This window comes from Lolium perenne, chromosome 5, assembly GCF_019359855.2.
Source record: "Lolium perenne isolate Kyuss_39 chromosome 5, Kyuss_2.0, whole genome shotgun sequence".
NCBI classification, from domain to species: domain Eukaryota; kingdom Viridiplantae; phylum Streptophyta; class Magnoliopsida; order Poales; family Poaceae; genus Lolium; species Lolium perenne.
Window position 1 is genome coordinate 68,051,108 of NC_067248.2, and position 27,474 is coordinate 68,078,581.

At 44.9% G+C, this 27,474-nt stretch overlaps 1 protein-coding gene across 1 annotated transcript; it reads right to left on the bottom strand.

Annotated features, from left to right (window-relative positions):
- Window positions 1–367: 367 nt before the first annotated feature.
- Window positions 368–5,799, bottom strand: LOC127319616 (probable protein phosphatase 2C 21). The gene is made up of 14 exons (XM_071820802.1): window positions 5,444–5,799; window positions 4,069–4,195; window positions 3,886–3,955; window positions 3,360–3,465; window positions 3,055–3,166; window positions 2,869–2,931; window positions 2,797–2,821; window positions 2,702–2,760; window positions 2,416–2,526; window positions 2,126–2,300; window positions 1,961–2,034; window positions 1,827–1,879; window positions 1,171–1,225; window positions 368–931 (listed from the first exon to the last, which is right to left on the bottom strand). The coding sequence occupies exons 2-14, from the start codon at window positions 4,177–4,179 to the stop codon at window positions 644–646; spliced, it is 1,302 nt and encodes a 433-aa protein (XP_071676903.1). The 5' UTR covers window positions 4,180–4,195; window positions 5,444–5,799; the 3' UTR covers window positions 368–643.
- Between the last annotated feature and the right edge of the window lie 21,675 nt (window positions 5,800–27,474).

A 27,474-nucleotide genomic window follows, 5' to 3' on the forward strand; every position in this document is an offset into this window, starting at 1 on the left:
AGGTACGCATGTCACGGAAGAGAACTCCTTCAGGTGCGCGGTCGTATTCTGTACTTTGTAGTGCCTTGGCGAGGATGGAGCTGCCGCTTGTATAGCTTCAGAACACAGCAACAGCTTCTGCATGCACTGCACTGGCCGCATAGTTTAATCTCCCTGCACGGCTGCACCCGACTGCTTATTTGATGCTGTAATCCAGTAATTATTAGGGAAAGCTATAATGATAAAAACGTTCGCATTTTAGTGTACGATTTGACAGCCGTCCGATTTTTTACCCGTGGATGGAACACTACTGGACTAAGCATCTTCAAGATACAACACGATCAGACAAAAGATTTCTGAAGGCATAATACTGCATAGCACAGAAGAATTCTGAAGGCACTTAGCATCAATAGAGAGTGTCGATCCAACATCAGAAGTACGGAGTAGTAGAAAACAAAACCGAGTGCGTAAATCCAAATCCAAGTGGCAAATTCTTCTAAACAGTTCCCAGGAAGCACCGAGTAAGTGGGACTATTACTCCTACGCATGGTATCATCATCCTACACAGTGGCAAGGCACCACACCGTGTCGTCTTTGAAAAATAGGAAACCAAATAGCACTGCACGCTTCCCCGACCCAGGAGCTCTCTCTTCTCGGTCAAAACTCACAACAACTGCGACGAGCTAGGTAATGTTGACAGAGGCAGGAGCGGTCCTTCAAGTTCCTCGATCTCTCTGCCGGAGTCAGCCTTGGCTTCAGCACTAGCGTCAGGATTGGCGGCAATGGAAGTTTCAGTGGCACTTGGGTTAACCACTGGCGCGGCGCTGGCCGGAGGAGCAAGAGGAATCCTGGCGGCAGGCTTGAACTGAACCAGTATCACGGTTGAGTTGTCCCTCGACCTGAAGCAATGGCTAAGAAGCCCCTCACAAATGGTACGCAGATCTGTTGTCCCCTGTGTTGAGACACCAGACATGTGCTACATGAGTGACAGTTCTATCAACAAATGCATAGAAGGAAAAACATGATACCAATCCATTGTAGGCTTTAGGTATCAATCAACTGTTCGAATAGCTAAGCAGATCATTCATGCACGGGACATACATGAGCAGATAGATTCTAAATGGTCTTTCCGGTATAATTTTTGTTCTTTACTTCAATGACAAGGAAGAATGAGTAAAAAAAAAGCCTTACGCTTGCTAACTTCTGGTGTACAAAATCCACCGCGCCCTGACTTGACAAGATATCCCTGAAACAGGGGGAAATCAGAGGAATGTTATATGAAAGAATTTACAGAAGCATAAAAAATGGCTAAATGGCGTATGGTAATTGAGTTTATTATTGTATTAGTTTTAGCATTCTCCAAGATGAGCAGAATACTAGGGAGATATATTATTCCACATCTTAGAATGATTCTTATTGGTGCAAATGTTTCATCAAGTGGTAAGATTGTTAAGCAAGCTCTTGCAAGATGAATGAAACACACATTTCCAATTAGCTAAGTAAAACAGACACAAAACCATCGAATCTAAAAAAAAATTGGACACAGTGAAGAATCAGCTAAGGTAAGGATTGGCACATGTTCCTGAACTTTTAAGTCCCCAGTACAAGTAAATCACAACAAAAGAACTAGACGATTAAGTAGCTTGGACTTAGAAGCTACCAGCCCAGGCCACAACGAATTTAACTGAACCAAAATGTAAATGCCACTCTGGATATATTCTTCTGCCCTAAGACTACCCAAGCATACAACACAACCGTCATTTCGGAGTAGATTTATTCTGGGCGAAAATTTGCACTTAGAAGTAAAATAAAGTAACCACTTCAATTATTTTGAACTGAGGACTAACCAGATGCCGTCACTTGCTATAAGAAGAAACTCAGTATCATCAGTTATGTCCACCTAGCAAAAAAGTGCAATATCCATTAGAACACACCCATGTAAACAAATTTATACTCCACTAACACAGCTAAATTAACTTACAGTGCGAACATCAGGATTACATGTCACCATCTGTTCTGTAGCAGACAAACCATTCGATTTCAAGATAAAATCACCTGAAATGCAAGTAGGCAAATTGCCAAGTATAATGAAATAGATAGAATAGAAGTATGCAACTGACCAAAAAGAAATCAAATAAGATTGTACCAATAGATCTAGACATGGCTAGGAGCCCATTAACACGATAGCTGCCCAACTGTACTCTTTCCTGTCCTGCACACCAAACACGTCGCGTATCCCTGGTTACTCGTCCTCCAGCATTTTGAATTCTCCGACGTTCATCCGGAAGGTTTGGTTTGTGATCGGTGGATAAATCCATTGCCTTTGGATGAATGGATAAAAGGACATTAAAGCACCCACTGAATGCACTTGTTATGACAAAAGAGCTGAACAATTAGGTGCCACCTAGATATTTGATAAGGGAACAGTAACTATACCTGACCATTCCTTGAGAGTACACAGCGAGAATCACCAACACTTCCAACAATGATTTGGTTTCCTCTAATGAGAGCCACAGAGGCTGTGCTTCCTTCAGAGTAAGGGATTCCCTGAAAGAAAGACTTTCCAAACTAAATTATACGAAAAAAATTCCAACTCTTGTATGGAATAAACAAGCATTGAGAGTCACTAGGAGGAATTTTTTTCTGTGTTCCCTTAGATAACGAAGAAATCAACCGAATGATGAATTCGAGCACACGAAGAGAGTTATTTCTAATGTCATACCTTGATTCTGGGAATATGACAAGTGATAACAGCCAAGGTGGAATGACCAATGAGAACAACTTAGAAGCATTTGACCTCCAACTCAATAAACCAGCCAATCAATATAACAACTACTCCAACCTCCAACTCAATAATTGGAGAAATGAGTAATAGATTTATATATATACCACTTCCAACTCGAAAGCATATCTCCAGAAAGTAAAATAGAACCTCCATAATCCATGTGATTCCTTCCAGTTCGTTTTTACAGATAATAGTATGCATATTATCCAAGAGATACAATCTTTGTGAACTTCTTCAAAAGCTTGATACTGAAGCACAATACTTGATAATCAACTTGGAGGAAATCAAACCTTAGCACAAGTAACTGCCCTGAGGCAATTTAGCAAATTGAAACTAAAACGGCGGCGGCGGGGTCTAGCTAACGCTCTCCATTCATCATATTCTCTCAGCTGCTCATCCATTCTGCAACAATTAAGGAGGAACAGTGATTACATATTTCATATTTGCACAGGCAACATGCCAAACCATCTTTGCTACGAGAACAGGACAAATATGAATAAAATAGGTGTAATATTGGCACTTTCACCTTTGACAACTGAAAAGGGATAAAACTTACAGAGCCTGAGATATAGAGTACAAGATTTAGTTAAATGACCTGAAGAACACGTGCCGCACTGCACCATCCAGATTGTTCTGGTAATCTTCATCTCGTAGAAGCTCAGTATGAAATCGGTTCGCACAATACAGTGCAACATTAGCTCCTGAAACAGATAATATATTGCTAAGTCTGGCATTGTCATATAAGTTTACACATATAACAGAGGAACGTGGAAGCAACAGAATGTGCATAGAAGCTTATATTCGAAAAAATGTGATGAACACCGCAGCTGAACATCCATTCAATAGGTATCACTGGAGAGAAGTGATACACTCAACACAGTGATAATATACACCCCACCTCTGTCATTAACAGATCAGAATAAAGTTTTGATTATTCCTCACAAATCACAACACTTCAGAGTACAATAATCACAATTCCAACACATGAAACGTTTGGTCCATCGCAGGTATTACTTTTGCACAATCCACGTTATATCTGCACTATCCAACAAGCACAGTACCGATGTAATAAGTTGACATGTTTTGATTTGTTGTAGCAAGATCAGAAAGGAAGATCAAACCTCCATGGCCATCATAAACACCAAAGAATGATGTGGATCCGGTATGATCTAGATCTAGGATAGTTGTATGCTGAAAAACAATAAGAGCGAAAGTCAAGCTTGAGACAAGTACTTGTGAGCCGATAAAAAATATTTGTGAAGAACATCCCAAGAACTGTACAAAGTAGTTGCCACAGTACTCACAGCATCTTCCATGTACGAGCGCAATCCTTGCATAGTTGATGTGGCATAGTTAATTCTGTCATTCTCGTCTTTGACAGTGAACTTCTTTAGATAAGAATGGCCTTGACCCATTGTGGTGTTTACTTTCCTGGAAGATTGAAGTATGAGTATAGTAGACTAGGAAGTGTTATCCAAGAAAGAAAAAAACTAGGAACTGAAGAAAACTGAATGTACTGATACTGACTGCATTACAGATCGTTATACTTGATTTAAGAAAGGGTTAAGTAGCTCCATCATGTTACTGCATGTACATATTGCATCCTGGGATGCTTATACAGTATGAGGAAATTGCATTCTCCTAACAGAGTATAGGGGTTTGCACCGAAGATCTTACACAAGAATCAAACCACACGAAACAGTACATACAAGCTTCAGGAACTCAAATCATACTAGAATTGGGCGAATGTATGAAACGAGCAGAGTAGAGTAAGCAAGAGTGCACGATCTCATTCAAGAAGTAATTTAATTAGTGGCAAGGCACATTTATTAGGACTCGACATCAACAGCAAGCAATAATAGACGATCAAGACACAGCAAGAATAACAGGAGGAATCAACAAGCATCGTCTCGGAACAAAATTGGTCACAGAACGCTGACACAGCGTGCTCTGCTCGATCAGTAGGCCACGAAGTGCTCGGCTCGATCACGGAAGAAGAATCCAGAAGGTGACACGAGTTTTTTTGAAGCAAAAACATCAACAATAGCAAGAGGAATCAACAAACATGGCGTCGCCGATGAACGAAATTGGTCACCGAAGGCTGACGTGTACGGCCCTCTGCTCGATTAGCATCCCACGAACCGAGGACGCAGACGAAACTCACGGGTTTTGGATCGAAAACAGCAGCAATAGCAAGAGAAATCAACGAGCATGCCGCCGTCTCAGAACAAAAGCGGTCACAGAACGCGCGCCGACGCACCGCGCTCCTCCGCTCGACGAGTCGCTCACGCACGAACCGAAGACGCAGAAGAATCCCACGAGTTTTGGATCGAAAATAGCAAGGATAGCAAGAGGAAGAATCAACGAGCATGCCGTCGTCTGGGAACAAAAGCGGTCACGGAACGCGCGCCGACGCACCCCGCTCCTCTGCTGGACGAGTAGCCCACGAACCAACCGAAGAAGAAGCAGAAGAAGGGAGTCCCGCGGGTTTGGAATCGAAAACAGCAACGATAGCAAGAGGAATCAACAAGCATGGCGTCTCCGAGGAACAAAAATGGCCACGGAACAGAATGCCGACACACCGTGGTCCTCTGGTCGATCAGCAGCCCGCGAACGAGCCGAAGAAGCAGAAGATCTGACGAGAGAGGAGACGGGAAGGGGAGGGGAAGGGACGATCACCTCTCTCACCGTGGTCCTCCGCTGCTCCGCCTCCGCTGCTTGTGGCTTGTGCGTCTGCGTCTGCTCGGAGTCGGAGGAGAAGAGAGGGGAAAAGTTTGTTGCGGTGGTGCAGAGCTGCATGCGGCAGCAAATATACTGCTCGCCTGGCAGCCAGCCAGGCGACGGAGGCTGCGTTTCCTGCCCTCCGATCGCTAACCGCCCCTGACGTGGAGGATCGGACGGCCGTGATGATCCCGTGCGAGACACGTGTCGCAGGGACCAGCCACGGCCGTTCGATCAGAACGGACGGCCCTGATGCCGCGCGCGCGTGACGTGTCTTCCGCACGCCGCCCGGGAGGGCAGGCCGCCCGCCGCCGTCACGCCGTCGGAGCCGCATCCAGCTTCACGGATCCCCGCGCCCGCCGTCGCCCTCGACCCCCGCTTCTCCCGCCTCCCCGCTGCTCCGGCTGGAGGCGACCGGCCGAACGGCGGATTCCCCGCGCCCGCCATCGCCATCGACCCCCGCCGCCAGCCTCCGGCCTCCTCCATCACGGCGCGCCGCCTCGGCTGCCGGAACCCCCACTCATGCGGCTTGCCCTTCCTACCGGCACCGGAGAAGAGGGAGAGAGATATTTCTTTTTCTGTTCTTTTTTTGCCAAGGCTTCTCCACATCCGCAGGACGGAGTCAGGGAGGGGGGCGGAACACTCGAGAGTCGAGACATTGGGCTGAGTTCAGCACTGATGCAGTGATGCTTGCTGTGAACGTTTAGGCCGAGTTCAGCACCTAGTTACATCTAAAAAAAAAGCACATAGTTTAAAAAAACCGGACCGGCGGTTGAACCGATAAAACAGGAACCGGAGGCCGGTCGACCCAAGAAAAACCACCGACTCGTCGGTTTTGACTTGAATCGGCGATCAAACAGTTTGGTCTAAGTCGAATGGTTCAATGCGGTTTCCTGAAATACCCCTCATTTTACTCGCATCTATGTAAAAAAAATATATCGGTAAAATTGAAAATAGCACAAATCAAGGGTTTCACTAGTTTTTTTATTGATCCGTAATAGTCGCGCTCGCTCGTCACTTGATGCTCAATTCTATTTCTCATTTTGGAATAAATACGCTCAGACAAACTTCAATTTCTCTCACAACCCGAAGCGCTACAAGTTTTTCTTAAGACGCGAATAGCAAGCTTTTGCAAGTTCGTGGAGCACTACATCCATAAGTCAACCACCATTCATCTAGAGAAATGAAAAGATGCATATTAATTATAAAATTAATATAGACGAACAAACGAAAATAAAGCGGCATACCATGAAGCATTGCATCTATCATTAATAGCTCGCACTCGACCAAAATCACCATCTGCACCTCTGAAAATCATCATCTCTGATGTCAAAGCCTTGTGCAAAGCTGGATTTTTTTGCTACATATCTCTCAATAAAACTATAGCTCTAGAAGTAGTGGTGTGATACTTTGACATAACCTCATCATTGTATTGGTTGGTTGGGTGCTGATTTTTATTTATGTGCTTATCACACCTCTTCTCTATAGCTTTAAGAACCGGTTGTTGGATTGCTCTCTTCTTTTTTTGGAACCTCTTCTCAATCTCTTCTATTGCACAATGTAATGCTCCAAATACATATCTAACTAAAGGTTTCGAGAAGTTACAAATGGAAGCATAATCTTTCCAAAATTGTTGATCTAATACAAGGTCAACAAAATGTGGTGATTTTGCTTCTCCTGCGCATGGAGCCCATGTCCACTCTTTTGATATAACCATGCTATGAAGAATGAGAGCGGCGATTTGGCTCCCGGGAGCATTTTCTCCTGGTTTTTTCGAAAAATCAGAATAAATCGAAAACTTATCAAAAAATTCTGAAACAAAATCATGCACGTACCTGATCATGGCACGCACCACCGTGTAAAATGTTGTTGCAAAATATCATCGTATGCGCCCTGAACAAAAATAACAAATTTCTGACATGAAATGAGATCCAAAAATTTGAATCTCAGATCTGGAAATTTGTCATTTTTTCCCAGGACGCATACGATGACATTTTGCAGCGACATTGCACAAGGTGGTGCATGCTATGGTCAGGTACATGCATGATTTTTTTCGAAATTTTTTGAAAAGTTTTGAAAAACAAAATTTGCTCCCCAAAAATCAGGGAGCAAATGCTCCCGGGAGCCAAGACAAATTTCCGATGAAGAACATCTTTTTGCTTGTGTATACTTCATAATGCAACAAAATTAGTAGCAAAGCAAGTTGGTCTGGGATGAAATATTCCATGTCCATTAGTGACTGCCGCATAAGAAAAAGTGGGTTGCAATGGCTGTACAAATACATAGTGATTTTAGATGCATCTTCTACAACTTCTTTCACTATTTCAAGCTTTCCCAAATCATTCAAGATCAAATTCAAACACTGAGAAGCACTAGGAGACCAATAAATTGAAGAAAACTTAGACTCTAATTTATTTCCAGCTAGTACCATATTTGAGGCATTATCAACCACGAAATGCACCACATTTTCGAATCCAGCAAAGCGCATAACATCGCTGAATAAGAAATCAGCAATTTTGGAATTAGCAGTGGCATCTACAAATTTAAGAAAATAATACCTTTCTAACAATACACCAGGAAATTGACGAGTGTTAGCTTCATACTATTAGTCTAACCATCAGCCATAATGGTGCAGCCACTCTCCCTGCATGATTTTCGATAGCTTTCAGCGAACTTCTTAGTAGCTTCATTTTTTTGTAAGCAAAGGTGAAAGTGCATGGAACCTCCATCTGTGGTTTTGGTAATTAATGATTATCCCTATGGACTAATGTTTGCATTGAGTAATATTTATAGGAGTTGTCCATAGATAATGCTTGAACCGTATGTTAGCTTCAAGGTTGCATATGTGCTTGGTTTGTAAAATCTATGGGGGGTATGCCTCTAGGACGTGTGCATTTCTATTCAAATACATATTCAAAATATGCACATGTCTAGGGGGAACTCTTGCAAATCTAAATATCTTATCATAATATCATATGCCATTGCAAAGTCTTGTGTTGTCATCAAACACCAAAAAGGGGGAGATTGAAAGAGCAAAGTCTAAACCCCGGGTTTTGTGTGTTTGATGACAACACTTGAACAATCTCACCGTGTGCATTGAGTATTCTTGTTAGATTTGTAAGTGCACGGTGACCTCGCTGGACACGTCAAGATCGGAGGACTGAAGCATAGCTTATAGGTTTTCTGGTTTTGTGTGTGTATCGCGAGGTAACATGGTTGGAGAGGAAAAGAGGAGAAAGCAGTTTTTGTCAGGCCGATACTACCGGTACTAGTAGCGGTAGTACCGCTACCCCTACTAGTACCGCCCCATGGTACCGCTCTGGAGTTCTGCGCTGGTTTTGTCCCACAGAACAGGTTACGGTACCCTTACGGTACCTTGAGAGGTAGTACCACTTGAGAGCGGTAGTACCGCCCGAGGTACCGCTTAAGTACCGTAACGGAGTTACGGCAGTACCGCTCTGGTACAGCTTCGGTACCGCTTTGGATCCAGTAAGGTTTGGACCCCATCGCGGTACCTCGAGCGGTACCGCGAGCGGTAGTACCGCTATGTGTCCACGTGGATAAGTTCTGTGAGATTTCGAATCCAGGGCGGTAGTACCGCTTCCCATAGCGGTAGTACCGCTTAGGCAAAAACTGCAGATAACGGTTGGATTTCGGGGGGCCTATTTAAAGGGCCCTTCTTCCCCAACACGATTTTATCTCTCCTCTCTCTCTCCTCCATTGTTGCTGAGCTTAAACCTTGAGGATCTCCCCAACCATCCAACCAATCTTGCCCAAATTTTGAGTGGTGGAGGAGACCCCGGTCTATAGTTCTACCAAAAGAGATTTCACCAATACTTGCTAGTCCTTAGTGGATCTTGGTGTTAGGGTTCCTATGGTGGGATCTTGGAGAAAGTGCACTTATGGAGGCTAGCTTGGTGTTGTGCTAGCTCCATAGGTTGTTGGGAGCCTCCTTGTGATGTGGAGCTCGCCCCAACCTTGTGAAGGAATCACCGCCTCGACCGGTGCCATAGTGGAGAAGGGGGAGCCCCTTTTTGGAGCTCTCTCGAGGAAGAAAGTGAGGCCTTCCTTCATGGTGTGGCCGCCTAGCCTCTTGTGTGAGGCTAGCACCTCCTCAGCGCAGATGTACTCTCTTTTGTGAGAGGAACTGCGGGAAACAAACCTCGCCTCGTCTCCGCGCCATCCGGTTGTCCTGCTCCTTACTCTTACTATCTTGCTTGTTCCTTTGCTTGTTGCACTTGTCTAGGATCATTGTAGGATCACCGACACCACTAAAGCAATCACCTTTACCTTCCGCACCGCTAAAATTGAAAAAGATTAAAACTTAACGTAGCGTCCATTCACCCCCCCCCCTCTTGTTCGCTACGGTCCATTCAATTGGTACCAGAGCAAGGTTTTCTTGCTCGGGCTTTACCGCCTAAGAAATGGTCGAACAAGAGACGGTTGTGAATGGGTCACCTTCCCTTGTGCCACCCGCTCCATCATCTCCCGTCGATAGCACAACGGCTACGTTGGATGACCTCAAGAAATTGGAGTCATCCATCGTTAACCAAATGAAGGTAATGATGATGGAGTTGGTTGCTCAAAAACCAACCCCTATCGTAGATCCTAAGGAAAGTGCCGAGGATCCCCCACCAAAAGTTAACCAATTTCCTCTTGTTGATTTTGTCGCGTAATCGACAAAAGATCCACAAAAGGAAGGGCTTGGGGAGACCGGCACTTCAACAAAGGGGAAGGATGAGACACCGGTTGCGGAACGTCTAGGGGGTTATCATGAGGTGCCACCACCAAGTGATTACACCATAAACGTTCCAATACCTATGCCACATATCTTGTCGCATGGTTCACCACCGTTACTTGAATCAAATAGCTTTGAAAATTGGCAATTTTTAATGCGTTCTCATGTGCGCAGCGCATCTACCGAGCTTTGGCGCATCATCGAGGAGGGCTACTCACCACGAGACCCAAAAAGCTTGACAAGAAGATAAGTGGTGGATGGCCAACTCAACGCCACCGCTATCAACATGATTCACATGGCCGTCACGCCCATGGACCGCGCTCATATCCGCTCGCTCAAGACCGCCAAGGAAGCATGGGATAAACTCGACAAGCTCTTCCTCGGAGATGAGAGCATCCAAAGTTCCCGTTTTGATGAAGTAAACAACATGGCCGACAACTTTGTCATGAATGAAGGAGAGACCCCCGAAGAAATGTATCGGCGCCTCATCGCTCTCGTCGTACAAATGCAAGATCTTGGAGCAACATTTGTGGATGACCATTGGATCAAGCGCAAGTTCTACAATGCTCTCCTCCCTTATGAGGAAGTGAAGTTGATGGCCATCCGCCAAAACGCCTCCTTCCGTGCTATGACATCCGATGAAGTTCTTAGCGAAGTCATCGCTTTGGACATCTCCAAGAAGAATGCGGAGGATCTTGTTGCTCGCGCCCACAACACCCGCAAGCCCAACCTTGCATTGAAGATGAAGGTTCATGAGGCTAGTGAAAGCGATGAGGATCCCATTGAGTGGGGACCGGATGATCTCAATACCAACTATCATGAGCACATGGCTCTCGCCGCCAAGAAATTTTGGGAGGGAAACAAGTCCCGAAGCACAAGGCCAAGAAGATCACGTGATTCTCCAAGAAGCTTCTCCAAGAGCCCAAGGGAGGGGCAAAGGGGGAGAACATGCTACGATTGCGGCGACAAGAATCATTTTGTCGCGGATTGTATCTTTGAGAGAAGAGAAGATAATGGTGGAAGGCTTGTCCGCAAGGAAAAGTTCAAGTCACTCTCCAAGGGATTCTCCAAGTTCCCCTCCAAGCCCGATGACGACAAGGTCTCCTTCACCAAGAAGCCTAGAGCCTTTATCATTCGAGAAGAGTACTCCTCCGATGAGGATGAAGAACATGAGGACAAGAGCTCTAACAAGGAAGGAGAGGGAGTGGCCGCCATCACCATTACCACTCCCTCTATCTCCCTCTTCGATTCTCCTAATGAGAACCTCATCACCAACAACGCCCATTGCCTTATGGAAAAGGTATCCACGGAGGTAGAACCCCCTCCAAACTCTTGAGGAAGAACAAAATTCTTGAGGAGGAACTAATGCTTTATCTATTGATGATGCCACTAGTCTCACCATCAAGCGTGAGATTGTGGGTTTGGATTCTTTTATCACTAACATGCAAGGGGATACCAAGACTCATGTTGGGGCTCTCTTGGCCCAACTTGGTGCGGCACAAGACCTTAGAGAGGAGAAGGAGAGGCTTGAAAGGGAGGCGACAAATGAGATTGCCTCTCTCAATCAAGCACTTGAGGAGGAACAAAATTTGCGCATGTCTCTTGAAGCTAGTGTCATCACCCTTGAAGACTCTAACAATGCTATTATTTCCCAACTCACCAAGGACCGAGATCATGCTCTTGGTTTGATGGGTGATCTCAAGAAGAAGATGCTTTCTCTCGAGGAAACCAACAAAGAGAAAGATGAGGAAGACCCCATCTCTTGCCATGACGAGCTTGTGGATCAAGTTGCTTCCTTGACAAAGCACAATGCTCTTCTCTTGGAGGTCAATGCTCTTCAAGAAGAAGCCTTGGATGATTATTACCGCTTGTGCAAGGAGAAGACCTCCTGTTGCAATCATGAAGAAGAAATTGCCACTATTGAGACCACCAAGGCCAAGCTATTGAGTTTGAGTAGCATGCAAGAAGAGTCTTTGATGGAATGCCTCCGCATGAGCAAAGAGAAGGTCACTTGTTGTGATCATGAGGAAGAGATAGCCGCCTTGAAGAGGAGTGCAGCCAAACTCATGGAGGTCAATTCCATGCAAGAGGAAGCATTGACGGAGTACTTTCCCTTGAGCAAGGACCGTGCGTGTTGCACCCATGAAAGTGACATTGCCAAGATGGAGAGTGACAAGCGTCTACTCATGAAGATGAACTCTCTCCAAGAAGAAGCTTTGATGGAACATTTCCGGGTGAACAAGGCAAAGGAAGTCCAAGTGTTTGATATCACTCACCCTCACCCGGAGCAGGAAGATGAAGTCAATCGTTTGAAGGCAAAAATTGTAGACTCCAAGTTCAAGCCAAGTACTTGGAAGGAGTCATTGAAGCCAAAGATGGAGCCAAAGAGGGCTCTTGTAATGAAGGAGGAGTGGCTACCAAGCCAAAGAGGAAGAGGAATAGGAGGACCAAGAAGAAGAAGAACAAGGAGAACATGGAGATCAACCATGAGGAAAGCGATGCTAGCTCAAGAAGGGATGGAGTATCCAACTCCACCTTGAAGGGTTTCGCCGGCTCTAACAACCCCTCTCATGTTCTTTTTGTTGATTACTATGGACATATTCGTGCTCGCTTTATTGGTCCTCAAGAGGACAATGTTGATTGGACTATTTGGGTTCCCAAACCCCTTGTTACTAACATGATAGGACCCATTGAAAAATGGGTACCTAAATCCAAGACTTGATTCCTTGTAGGACTATGCTTCCGGTGGCGCTAAGTGGGTGGTTGATAGTGGAGCCACAAGTCATATGACCGGAAGCAATAATATTGTTGTCGACCTCGAGCCTTCTCACTCTACCGTTTCATATGGCGACAACACGTGCTCTAAGGTATTGGGTCTTGGCAAGGTGGTGGTAACACCCGACATCTCACTTGTGAATGTCCTCCTTGTCGAGACCCTTGGTTACAATTTACTCTCCGTTCATCAAATTGCTCGTATGGGACTATGTACTTTCTTTGATGAACATATGGTGGTCCTCTTGTGGAGCAAGACACTCCGTGTAGCTTTTGTTGGATATGTAGAGAACGGATTGTATGTTGTTGATTTCTCCGGAAACACAACATCTTCCGCTCTTTGCCTATTCGCCAAAGGTGACAAGGGTTGGTTATGGCATCGCCGACTAGCCCATGTCAACATGAGGACTTTGCAAAGTCTTCACAAGGGTGGCCACATTCTCGGACTAAAAGAAGATGTATCCTTTTGCAAAGATCGTGTTTGTAGGGCTTGCATGCAAGGAAAATGCATGGAGCTCCTCACAAGGCCAAGACAATCATCTCTACCACAAGATGCTTGGAGCTCCTACAGGTTGATCTCTTCGGTCCACCATCTCATGAAAGTCTTGGAGGAAAGAAGTATTGCCTCGTCATTGTTGATGACTATTCACGCTATTGTTGGGTATTCTTCTTCAAGTACAAGAGTGAGACTCAACGGACCATGATGGAGTTTGCCAACCAAGTTCAACGCAAGTACGATTCCAAGATCCTCGCAATAAGGAGCGACAATGGAACGGAGTTTAAGAACTACACCTTGGATGACTTCCTCTGCGAAGAAGGAATCCAACATCAATACTCCACGCCATATACTCCCCAACAAAATGGGGTCGCCAAAAGGAAGAATCGAACCTTGATCGAAGCCGCTCGAACTATGATGATGGAGTACAAGTCTAACTACAATTTTTGGGCGGAAGCTATCTCTACCGCATGCCATGCTACTAATCTTCTCTACTTTCGCAAAGGTTTAGAGAAGACACCATATGAGATCACCGGCAACAAGCCCAATGTGTCATATTTCAAGGTCTTCGGATGCAAATGCTATGTGCTTGTCAAAGACACACGTCTATCCAAGTTTGATTCAAGAGCTCAAGAAGGAATTTTCGTTGGCTATGCTACGGATTCTCACGCCTATAGAGTCTTCAACAAGTCAAATGGGCGAGTTGTAGAATCTTGTGATGTGACATTCAATGAAGATGATAGATCTTTGGAGGAGTGAAGTGTTTCTTGTGAGAAAGGAGATGCAATTACCCCGGATGCCATAGGAAGGATGGGTGTTGGCATTCGCCAACCTCAAGAGCTACCTTCTATGAGTACCGGGGAAGTACCAAGTTCCACCCAAGTGGAGCCATCTACACCACAAGGCCAAGCTTCTTCCGTTGATCATACAATTGCAAGCCAACCTCTACAACAACCTCAAGTTCAACCTCAACAACTACAACAACAATCAAGTGCCTCACCACAACAAGCTCAAGAACAACATCTACCACAAGCTCATATACCACAACAACCAACATCAAGTGACCAAGGCCAAGCTTCAAGTTCTTCTCCGAATGGCTCGGGGTTGATCTTTATGGACAATCCCATTCCTAGTAGCCCCGAGTCATCCGGCTCTCATGATGATGATGATGATGCACCTTTCAACAACAATGAAGGTCAAGGCGAGGACCTAAATCGTGATGAAAGCCAAAAGGACCCACAAGAATCTACTCCTTTAGCTGATACTCGCCGTGAAGATCCTACTACAAGACACTTGCGCCTCAAGTTCCATTCTTTGCGTAATGTCATTGGTGATCTAAAGAGCAAAGTAACCACCCGGAGGCAACTAGCAAACTTTTGTGAGCACCACGCCTTTGTCGCTATGGTGGAACCACTCAAGGTTAATGATGCTCTTGAAGATCCCGATTGGTTAATTGCAATGCAAGAGGAACTCAACAACTTCAAGAGGAATGATGTGTGGACTCTCATGAAGCGACCCGATCATTGCCGCAATGTTATCGACTCCAAATGGGTCTTTAAGAACAAGCAAGATGAACATGACATTGTCATCCGCAACAAAGCAAAATTGGTGGCACACGGCTATTCTCAAGTTGAAGGCGTGGACTTTGGTGAAACCTTTGCACCCGTTGCAAGGCTTGAGTCCATCCGTATCCTTTTGGCATTTGCCTCTCATCATGGCTTCAAGTTGCAACAAATGGATGTTCAGAGTGCTTTTCTTAATGGTCCTTTACATGAGGAGGTATATGTGAAGCAACCCCCGGGGTTCGAGCACCCCCATTTCCCGAACCATGTCCTCAAGCTCAAAAAGGCCCTATATGGACTCAAACAAGCTCCTAGACCTTGGTGTGGGCATATAAAGGAGTTGCTTGTAGACCGTGGTTTCGAAGTGGAGAAAATCGATCCCACTCTTTTTACTAAGAAAGTCAATGGGGAGCTTTTCGTATGCCAACTGTATGTAGATGACATCATATTTGGCTCGACTAACACAAAGTTCAATGATGAGTTTGCTAAGTTGATGACAAATAGGTTTGAGATGTCAATGATGGGTGAACTCAAGTACTTCCTTGGGTTCAAGATCAAGCAAATGCGACAAGGCACATTCATCAATCAAGAAAAGTACCTCCAAGATATGCTCAAGCGCTTCGACATGAAGGACGCCAAAGGCATTGGAACTCTGATGCATCTCAAGTGCCAACTCTCCCTTGACGAGACCGGCAAGGCGGTGGATCCCAAGCTCTACCGTTCGATGATAGGTTTGCTTCTTTACCTTTGTACCTCTCTCTCGGATATAATGTTAAGCATTATGTGTGCACGGTTTCAAGCAAGCCCGAAGGAAAGCCACATTGTGGCGGTCAAAAGGATCTTTCGATATTTAGTTGATACCCCACACTTCGGACTATGGTACCCAAGGGACACGGACTTTGCTTTGGTTGGCTTCACCGACTTCGATTGGGCGGGCGACAAGGTTGATAGGAAGTCTACATCCAGAGCTTGTCACTTTCTTGGAAGATCCTTGGTGTGTTGGTCCTCGAAGAAGCAAAATTGTGTCTCCGTCTCCACCGCGGAAGCCGAGTATGTTGCCGCGGCAAGTAGTTGTGCTCAAATCTTGTGGATGAGGCAAACCTTGCGGGATTATGGACTTGAGTATAGCAAGGTGCCTCTTTTGTGTGACAATGAAAGCGCAATCAAGATCGCCTACAATCCGGTTCTTCATGGCAAGATGAAGCACATTGAGATAAGGAACCACTTCATCCGGGATCACATTGCCTGCGGAGATATTGTTCTATCCTTCATTGGTACCAAGGAGAAATTGGCGGGCATCTTTACGAAGCCCTTGGACGAGAAGCGTTTCATTGAGTTGAGGCATGAGCTAAATATCATTTATCCACTGAACTTTGCTTGACTGTCGTGCGCACATACCACTCTCTAACTATATATCTAGATGAAAGGCATGCATGAACATAGGGGGAGTGCGGTTTAAACTTATTGAGCTATCCCTCCCCCCATAATGCATAAAGAAATCCAAACCATATGCTATTTGTCAAACAAGTGACTAATGATCTTCATGTTGAGTTGTAGTTGTGAGTCCTAGATACATCTACGTGACCTCACACTACTATACTCTTACACGGTGGCTTCGGCCACCAACCTCCTCCTTGAGGGGTTTTTCGGTTTTTCGTGTTTCTTTGTGACTTTCTTTTTGTCCTTCTTCTTTGCTATCTTTTTCTCCATGTTTTTGGAGAGTCTCATTCAAGCTTTGTTTTCCTTTTGGTTTTTGCAAGCTTGGTTGTGTGTTCTCTCTTACCATCCTTATAGTTTCCTTACCCTCCTTTTTGGTGTTCCGATGCCAAAGGGGGAGAAGTTCCTATTTGGATAGGTTTTTGTATGGAAACTTTCGTTGATTGTAGCCTTTTGGTCCTCGTTGTTTATATTTTCTTGTGGCTACATCAACTCTATGGAGGCATCTTACAGTGAGTTTGGGTATTCTCAAGGCAAAGGTATGATAACTTCACCCAAAACTCCTTGCATGATCTTGTATTGCCTCCATATTGTGCATATGCTATTTGAACATGTCAAGTATCCTTGTTGCATATGTGCTTGGTTTGTAAAATCTAGGGGGAGTTATGCCTCTAGGATGTGTGCATTTGTATTCAAATACATATTCAAAATATGCACATGTCTAGGGGGAGCTCTTGCAAATCTAAATATCTCGTCATAATATCATATGCCATTGCAAAGTCTTGTGTTGTCATCAAACACCAAAAAGGGGGAGATTGAAAGAGCAAAGTCTAAACCCTGGGTTTTGTGTGTTTGATGACAACAGTTGAACAATCTCACCGTGTGCATTGAGTATTCTTGTTAGATTTGTAAGTGCACGGTGACCTCGCTGGACACGTCAAGATCGGAGGACTGAAGCGTAGCTTATAGGTTTTATGGTTTTGTGTGTGTATCGCGAGGTAACATGGTTGGAGAGGAAAAGATGAGGAAGCTGTTTTTGTCAGGACGGCTGGTAGTACCGCTACCCCTACTAGTACCGCCCCATGGTACCGCTCTGGAGTTCTGCGCTGGTTTTGTCCCACAGAACAGGTTACGGTACCTACGGTACCTTGAGCGGTAGTACCGCTTGAGAGCGGTAGTACCGCTCGAGGTACCACTTAAGTACCGTAACGGAGTTACGGCAGAAACGCTCTGGTACCGCTTCGGTACCTCTTTGGATCCAGTAAAGTTTGGACCCCATCGCGGTACCTCGAGCGGTACCGCGAGCGGTAGTACCGCTATGTGTCCACGTGGATAAGTTCTGTGGGATTTCGAATCCAGGGCGGTTGTATCACTTCCCATAGCGGTAGTACCGCTTAGGCAAAAACTGCAGATAACAGTTGGATTTCGGGGGGGGCCTATTTAAAGGGCCCTTCTTCCCCAACACGATTTTATCTCTCCTCTCTCTCTCCTCCATTGTTGTTGAGCTTAAACCTTGAGGATCTCCCCAACCATCCAACCAATCTTGCCCACATTTTGAGTAGTGGTGGAGGAGACCCCGATCTATAGTTCTACCAAGAGAGATTTCACCAATACTTCCTAGTCCTTACTGGATCTTGGTGTTAGGGTTCCTATGGTGGGATCTTGGAGAAAGTGCGCTTATGCAGGCTAGCTTGGTGTTGTGCTAGCTCCATAGGTTGTTGGGAGCCTCCTTGTGGTGTGGAGCTCGCCCCAACCTTGTGAAGGAATCACCGCCTCGACCGGTGCCATAGTGGAGAAGGGGGAGCCCCTTTGTGGAGCTCTCTTGAGGAAGAAAGTGAGGCCTTCCTTCGTGGTGTGGCCTCCTAGCCTCTTGTGTGAGGCTAGCACCTCCTCAATGCAAATGTACTCTCTTTTGTGAGAGGAACTGCGGGAAACAAACCTCGCCTCCTCTCCGCGCCATCCGGTTGTCCTGCTCCTTACTCTTACTATCTTGCTTGTTCCTTTGCTTGTTGCACTTGTCTAGGATCATTGTAAGATCACCGACACCACTAAATCAATCACCTTTACCTTCCGCACCGCTAAAATTGAAAAATATTAAAACTTAACGTAGCGTCCATTCACCCCCCTCTTGTTCGCTACGATCCATTCATAGGGTTCCTTTCTTACCGGTCTCATGGTGTAGTTGGAGACCGGTTTATAGTTTAGTTGACGTACTATCAAGAGGGCTCTCGAGTGAGTAACTCGATCGTATCCTTCAGAGAGCTCAAACCTTTGCATCATTGCACCATCTTTCTTGGTTGTTATTTGGATCTTATCCATGTGATTTTTTAGAGCTTGTGCTTGTTCTCATGACAATCTCTAGTTCATCAAGAATGGTTTTTGCACGGGCAACTTGTTGCATTTTCAAGGTTGGAGGTTTTACCGGTATGTTTTTTAGATAGGTCAAACATATAATCATTTATTTATATCCTACCTTGCTAGACTGTTATGGTTGCCTGCATGATCTTGTAGATCTTGTTACTAGTTTCGAAACGAGCCCAAGAACATCAAAATCGGAGTCCGTATTCTCAAGTTATGGTCCTTCTCGTTTTGATGTTTTTCCAGTTTTCGGGGGGGGGGGGGGGGGGGGCGGAAATTCCGGCCCAGATTATAAAATTTCCGGCGAAATGTCCGCCCCCTTACTGAGAGTAGTTCTCTTAAGTCCTTAGTCGTTTTTCGAAGTCCCGGGGGACGGAAATTCCGGCCCGGGAGGTCCCAAACGGTCATATTCCACTGGGAGGGGGTATATAAGAACCCCTTCTTTTTTCCTTGGGCTGGTTGCTTCTTCCACTCTCTCTACTCCATTGTTGACCTTGAGAAGCTTCCTCTCCCTCTAATCCCTCCATGTTTCTTGCACCTATTCGAGGGAAAAGAGAGAGGAGATCTACATCTACATCTTGACCAATCAAATCCCTCTCTTTGTGAGGGGAATCCACTAGATCTAGATCTTGGAGAAATTTGGTGTTCCTCCTCTCATTTGCTCTTCCTCTCTTATCCCCCAATATCTTTTGTATCTTTGTTGGAATTTGAGAGATAAGGACTTGAGCATCTTTGTGGTGTTCTTGCCATTGCATTTGGTGCATCGGTTTGACTTCTCCACGGTGATACGTGGAGGTGAAAGTTCGTGAGATATTCACTTCGGGAGCTTGTTCCCGAAGCTTGTTCCTCTTGGGCCTTTGGAACCTAGATGGCTTAGTGGTCTTTGTGGTGTTCTTGGGGACTCCAATTAAGTTGTGGACATTCTTCAATGGCAAGGCCTTTGTGGCGATTTATTGGGAGCCTCCAATTAAGTTGTGGAGATAGCCCCAAGCTTTGTGCGGGTTCGGTGACCACTGTAAGGTTCCATAGTGGATCGAGGACATCCCTTTTGGTGGGAATTATTAAGGAGAATACGGTGGCCTTCATGCATTTGGAGTGACTTGTCCTCCACACCGCTCCAACGGAGAGTAGCACTTGCAAGGGTGTGAACTTCGGGATACATCATTGTCTTCGCGTCACTTCGGTTATTCTTGTACGCGAGCTCTTTACTTATGCACTTTACTTTGTGATAGCCTTCGTGCTTGAAGTTATATATCTTGCTATCACATAGTTGCTTGAATTGCTTAGCATATGTTGTTGGTGCACATAGGTGAACCCTAGTTATATAGGTTTTGTGCTTGACAAATTAAAGGCTAGTTTTATTCTGCATTTGTTAAGCCATAAACGTAAAAGTTTTAAACCGCCTATTCACCCCCCCCCCACCCCGCTAGGCGGCATCTGTGTCCTTTCAAAAGGGCCGCCCATTCTATACATTTTTGCCCTTGATAACCGCTGCCAATGCTACCAATTGCATCAATAACCCATTTATTTATAATTAAATCAAGTCTTTCAAAAGATTCTTGATATTGCAAAAAACTCTTTATTGTTTGTTGATCACCTGATTGGCTTCTAGATAAAAAAGAATTCATCCGCTACCCGGTTTGTTGTTCACTTGTTTGATGCGGAAGTTTTTTATTTTTTTAGGCTCAAGTGACTCGAGTGGCAGCAACAACCTATTGTGGTTAAAAAGAAAATGCCATAGGGTCTTCCCCTATGGTCATGCTCCTCACAAAAAAACCTATTGTGGTGATACTTCCACACAATCATCACCATCAGCACCGCCTCTAACAAGATTTGTATCTTCATCAGTCTTCCTCTTACTCTCATTATAATTCTCTACACTTTGCTGCATTTCATATCTAACCTACGCACTAAGTTTGTTGCATTGGTTCACTTCACTTTTTTCTCCAGCCAAATGAAACTTCAGTCGATGAATGCCACCACATTTGAATCCACTTATTCGTCTTTCTGTTTTCTTCAATTTCCAGTTCGACACATGCATGAGTAGCTGCGATGAGTAGCCCATGCTGGATCAGTTTTATTTAAACATCTTGACAACTGCAATGTGTGCAGCTGTCAAAAAATGAGCCTTTAGCGATGTTGAGTTTCCATCATTCGTGGGCGTCTTGGACGAATCCATTTACCACTACATATATTCTCATAAAAATATAAGATAAAATTAAAGAAATAGCAATATGATTCTGTGATGTCTAACTCTCCTTGATATTGTGAAATGACCACTATAACCAAAGTTGCATGGAAATCAAAGTATGATGGAAATAAGCCAATACGTATTTCATACAGAGACCAGATGCATGACATGGAAAAATATGCAGCATATAATACCAACGGCTGATGAATTGGCGAGCCGAGATTGGTGGTTGGCGCCAGGTACGAGATGCTGGTCTTCTTCCCCAGTGGCTGCAGTGAGCATCGATGGGAGACAATGTGGAATCGATCCATGTGGTGTATTGGCGTCGGTGGCAGGTCGTTGTCCAGGCTCCGGCTAGTTGATTTGAGTAGCAACCGACGGCCCCGTCCCGTTCAACGAAGCCTTCTTGTCAAGATCAGCCTCCACTACTGGTGATGTGGGCATTACCCTTCGGGTAACTAGAATTGCGCTACCTCCTACGGCCCAACCAGGTGCCTATGAAGATCATCCGTCGGCCAAGGTGGGCCGTTATGTCGGTTCCAAGGAAGGAATCTTGACGAACAAGGCAAGAAGACGAAGAAACAAGGAAAGTTTAGATGTAGAACTCTTTGTAATACTAGTCGAACCCGGATAGAACTCTTGAGACCTGGCTCCTAATATAAGGGCCAGGAGAGGGTCTGCCGAGGGACACACAATTGTCATAGCCATAACCACCGCAAGTCTAGAGCTAGGTCATCGTAGAACTTAGCCTCTCGACAAGATCGTAGTCGAAGCCTTCGGCTACCCGGCCCATTGTAACCCGATAGTTTCAGTAATCAAGATCAGACAAGCAGGACATAAGGGTTTTACCTCATCGAGGGCCCCGAACCTGGGTAAATCTCTCTCACTGCTTGTTTGGTATCTGATGTCTCGTGTCAGCCTGCAGGATTCCGTCTACCCTAAGCCCCAAACAGAGGGCATTGCCGAGGAGTACCTTCGACAACTGGCGCCGTCTGTGGGAAAAATGTTGGCACAAGACCCAGCATCGGCTGCTTCGGCCATGTCATCATCAACTTCATCAACACCGCCCGCATCATCACCGGGCCCTTCACCGCCAAGCTCGGGGAACTCGATTCGATTCGGATCCTTCGAGTTCACATCGCATAGCGACTCGTCCCGCCCGACCTTTTTGGACCTACAAGGAGGCTTGGGCATGACGTTTGGAAGTGTCCACTACAACATCAACGTTGAAGGAATCCTTCGGTTGCCCGAGCCGTTCGTCTCTAGATCAGCAAGGATGCCATCTTCGCCAGCAACAGGATTGACTTCCTCATCATCAATCGATATATCGGCTGGTTTGACGGCATCGACGAAGTCTTCACCACCATCAACTCCTCGGTCGACATCATCTATGTCGGTCGGATCTGATGACTCCAAGTCATCCGATATGACCTCGTACTACTTCTTAAACTACGATACCAGGCATGGATTGGGGTCAGACGATACACCATTCGTCTGCAGCGCCAAATATTCATCAGGAGAAGAAAGCATCGACAGCGGCGCCAGGACAGCCACCTGGAGGATGGTGCATCTCCAGATCTATGCTATACTTAACGCAGGGAATGGAGAAGAAGAAGAAGGAGGAGGGCGTAATCCACGCGCCAGTAGGCGACGTAACCCCGAAAACAGCGCCAGCAACAACGATAGCGGTTACACTAATGCGGAGGAAGAGTGGGAAGCGGCTCGGGCCGCCATAACCAACAATACTCCGCTCCCCTCCGGAACTTCGGTTGGAACTCTTAATGCATACCGTTCTATCTTGGAGAGGAATCGAGTGTGGCTATCAAATGAGCAAGCCAGTCTCAATCGACGTCGACTCGCAGCCGATCAATCTCGTGAGCGCCGGAGAGCCTCACATGCAAGCGCGTCTCGGAGCAGCCAAGGTCCAGGAAGGCATCGATCAAGGTTGTCTTGACTTTCAGAACACGATGCAAGATAAATAACTTCGAACTTATCCAAATCTTTTATGACTACGAACACTGCGGGCATGTTGAGACCAAAAACCGTTGAAGGAGCAACTGCCAACCTCGCGGCTTATTTGATCTACCAGCAGCCAGCACCCGAAGGACCCATGGCGCAAGCTCATCGAGGTGCTCTGGAAAGCCTCGCGATCCTCGGAGATAAACTTGTTCCTCAAAAGGAGAAATCTACACACCAAGCTAGTGGCTCCAGACATCGTTCGAGAGATGCTCGAGATGATATTACTCAGAGAAGGATTGATAGAGCTCGATGACGGCGAGTGGCGAGGAAAGAATATGACAATGATGATTCTGAAGAAAGTCAGTAATTATGACGACGAATTAGGAGGAGCCGATTGTTTAAGTTATAGGATTCGGGAGATGATGCCGCCCAAAATGTTCAAACCTACTCCCACTGATGCTGCTAAATATGACGGGCAGTAGGAGCCGAGGTCTTAGTTAGATGATTATCTACAGACTGTGATCCTGCATAAAGGAAATCAGATAGCGGTGATGTCTACGCACGCTTCTATTCCTGTAGACAGTGTTGGGCCTCCAAGAGCAGAGGTTTGTAGAACAGCAGCAAGTTTCCCTTAAGTGAATCACCCAAGGTTTATCGAACTCAGGGAGGTAGAGGTCAAAGATATCCATCTCAAGCAACCCTGCAATTATGATACAAGAAGTCTCTTGTGTCCCCAACACACCTAATACACTTGTCAGATGTATAGGTGCACTAGTTTGGCCAAGAGATAGTAAAATGCAAGTAATATGGATGATTGTAAGTAGTAACTGCAATCTGAAATAAAGATGGCAGCAAGTGAACATGTAACAGAACTTGTTGGAAACGGTGTTTCAATGCTTAGAAATAAGGCCTAGGGATCATACTTTCACTAGTGGACACTCTCAACAATGATCACATAATTAAATAAAGCTACTCTTAAACACTCTCTTGTTGGATAACAAACTGATGAGGACATCCCTACTACACCACTACCTCCATCATTGATAAATGAAGATGAACCTACTGTGGAGCTCAAGTCCAATGAAGTTCGGATTGGACCAATTACAAGGGCTCGTGCGAAGCTACTTAAACAACAGATGAACTTGTTTCTAAACGGTACTTTGATTGATGAGAACTTTATACTGCTGATACGTCCAAAACGTATCTACTTTCCCGAACACTTTTGCTATTGTTTTGCCTCTAATTTGTGTATTTTGGATGCAACTAACGCGGACTAATGCTGTTTTCAGCAGAACTGTTCTGGTGTCTCGTTTTTGTGCAGAAATCCAACTTTCAGGAAAATCCTCGGAATTTATGCGAAAGGTCTTATTTTTCCAGAAGACTCACGGAGCCAGAAGGGCAAGCCAGGTGGAGGCCCGAGGGCCCCAGACACTAGGCTGGCGCGGCCCAGGAGGGGGGCGCGCCGCCCTGTCGTCTGGCCCCCTCGGCCGGCCTCCGACGCCCTTCTCTGGACTATTTAAGGGGTTTCGATCTGAAAATCGCGACTAGGAAGTCGAAGTCGCCAGAAACCCTCCAGAACGCCGCCACATCGCGAAACTCCGTCTCGGGAGCCAGAAGTCTCCGTTCTGGCACTCCGCCGGGACGGGGAATTGGAGGAGATCATCGCCATCATCACCACCGACGCCTCTCCATCAACCAGCAATGTTTCCCCCATCCATGAGTGAGTAATTCCCCCGCTGTAGGCCGAAGGGGATGGTAGGGATTGGATGAGATTGGTCATGTAATAGTATAAGATTGTTAGGGCATAGTGCCTAGTGTCCGTAATTGGTACTTTGATGATATTGTTGCAACTTGTTATGCTTAATGCTTGTCACTAGGGCCCGAGTGCCATGATCTCAGATCTGAACATGTTATTATTTCATCATGATATTCATTATTTATGGTCTTACCTGCAAGTTGTATACACATGTTGCTGTCCGGAACCAATGGCCCCGAAGTGACAAGAATCGGGACAACCGGAGGGGATGGTAGTGATGTGAGGATCACATGTGTTCACGGAGTGTTAATGCTTTGCTCCGGTACTCTATTAAAAGGAGTACCTTAATATCCAGTAGATTCCCTTGAGGCCCGGCTGCCACCGGCTGGTAGGACAAAAGATGTTGTGCAAGTTTCTCATTGTGAGCACGTACGACTATAATTGGAACACATGCCTATTGATTGCTTTGTACTTGGACAACGTTTTATCATTATCTGCAAATGCCCTGCTTGATTGTTACATGAGTTTCTCTCATCCATGCAACGCCCGTCATCCGTCCCCGTGCCTACAGTATTTTAATCCTGCTGTTTACTATAATCACTACTGCTGTCTTTGTTACTCTGCTGCTGTTATTTCACTACTGCTACTGCTATAAAACTGTTACTACTGATAAACTCTTGCGAGCAAGTCTGTTTCCAGGTGCAGCTGAATTGACAACTCCGCTGTTAAGGCTTTCAAGTGTTCTTTGTCTCCCCTTGTGTCGAATCAATAAATTGGGATTTACTTCCCGCGAAGACTGCTGCGATCCCCTATACTTGTGGGTCATCAAGACTGTTTTCTGGCGCCGTTGCCGGGGAGCATAGCTTTATTTGGAAGTTCACTTGGATTGATATTGTTCGCTGCAAATTCTCCATCATGGGTAAAACTCGCGATCCTAAAGTCGCCATATTACCATCCACTACAAGAAAAGGTACAACTCTGAGTACCTCTGCTACTCTTGATTCACCGTCTATGATAAGTCAACTTGTTTCACCGCCACAAGCTTCACTTGCTGGTACTTCTGCTGAATCTGAAAACTCTCATAATATTGATAATGTTTCTGCTGTGCTTGATGATAGTGGTTCATTGGGATCTTTTCTAGATGCTACAATTGCTAGGTCTAGACAAATTGAAAATACTGAAACTCCTAATTTCACTACACCTGTTAATTCACCTGAACGTGATTATTCTAGTGATGATCCTGATGAGGATTATGTGGAGCTTAATGATGATTTTATTAATAGATGCAATGCTACTGCTGATGCAAGAAAAATTAAAAAGTTTCTCGCACAATATACTGTTAGACATAAGTTATCTCCTGATCCTAAATTTGCCACATCTCCTATATGCATTAAGGATAAAGATTATGATTTTTCTCTTGATCTATCTCATATAGCTATTGTAGAGAAAGCACCCTTTTGTGGTACTGAAAAAGAAAGTGTTGTAGAACACATGATTGAACTTTCTTCTATGAGTAGCTTGTTTTCTGATGATGTCAAGATGCGTACTTACTTTGTCGCTAAAATTTTTCCTTTCTCATTAAAGGATGATGCTAAAACTTGGTATAATAATTTGCCTCCTGGTTCTATTAAAACTCCAACTGATTTGCGTGATGTTTTCTTTCGAAAATACTTTCCTGCTAGTGCTCAACATGCTGCTTTACAGAGAATTTATAGATTTGACCAGGGAGATGAAGAGAAATTGCCTGAGGCTTGGGCAAGATTTTGTTCTCTTATCAGAGCTCGACCTGGGCATGATTTAGAAAAGAATGATCTACTTGATATATTTTATAGTGGACTAACCATTGAGTCTAGGGCGTATTTGGATAGTTGTGCTGGTTGTGTTTTCAGGAAAAGAACTCCAGATGAAGCTGAAGAATTATTGGCTAAAATAAGCCGGAATCATGATGATTGGACTACACCTGAACCAACTCCAACACCAATATTCAAGAAGAGGGGTTTAATTAAATTGAATGATGAAGATATGAGGGAAGCCAAGAAGTCTCTCAAGGAGAAAGGTATTAAATCCGAAGATGTGAAGAATCGACCTCCCATAGAAGATATATGTGAGATAATTCCCCCTTCATCCATGATTGAGGTAAACTCCCTTCAACGCTTTACTAGGGAAGATATTCCGTATTCAAAACCTCCTGCGCAATTCTTAGATGAGTTTGATAATTATATTGTTAAGCAAGAAAATTTTAATATGAGAGTAGAGAATCATCTAATGGAAAATTCTCAAGCTATTAGCAATTTGCATGATATTGTGGAGAGAACCTCCAATGATGTTAAGATGCTTGTTAAACATTTTCAAATGATTCAAACTCAAATTGATCAACTCACTAAAGTGCAAAATGACTTGTTAAAAGATAAATCTAAAGAGAAACATGCTTATGAAGTAACAACTAGAGGTGGTGTCTCTACCCAGGATCCTCTATATCCTGAAGGGCATCCCAAAAGAATTGAACAAGATTCTCAACGCATTGAACCTTGTGCTCCTTCTAAGAAAAAGAAGAAGAAACATAAAAATGTTGTAGAATCCTCTGAACCTGTTAACGATCCTAATAGTATTTCTATTTCCGATGCTGAAACTGAAAGTGGTAATGAACATGATAATGATAATGATAAGAATGATGCTTCTGTAAAGAAGAAGTTGAAGATGAACCTGAAAAGCATGCTAAA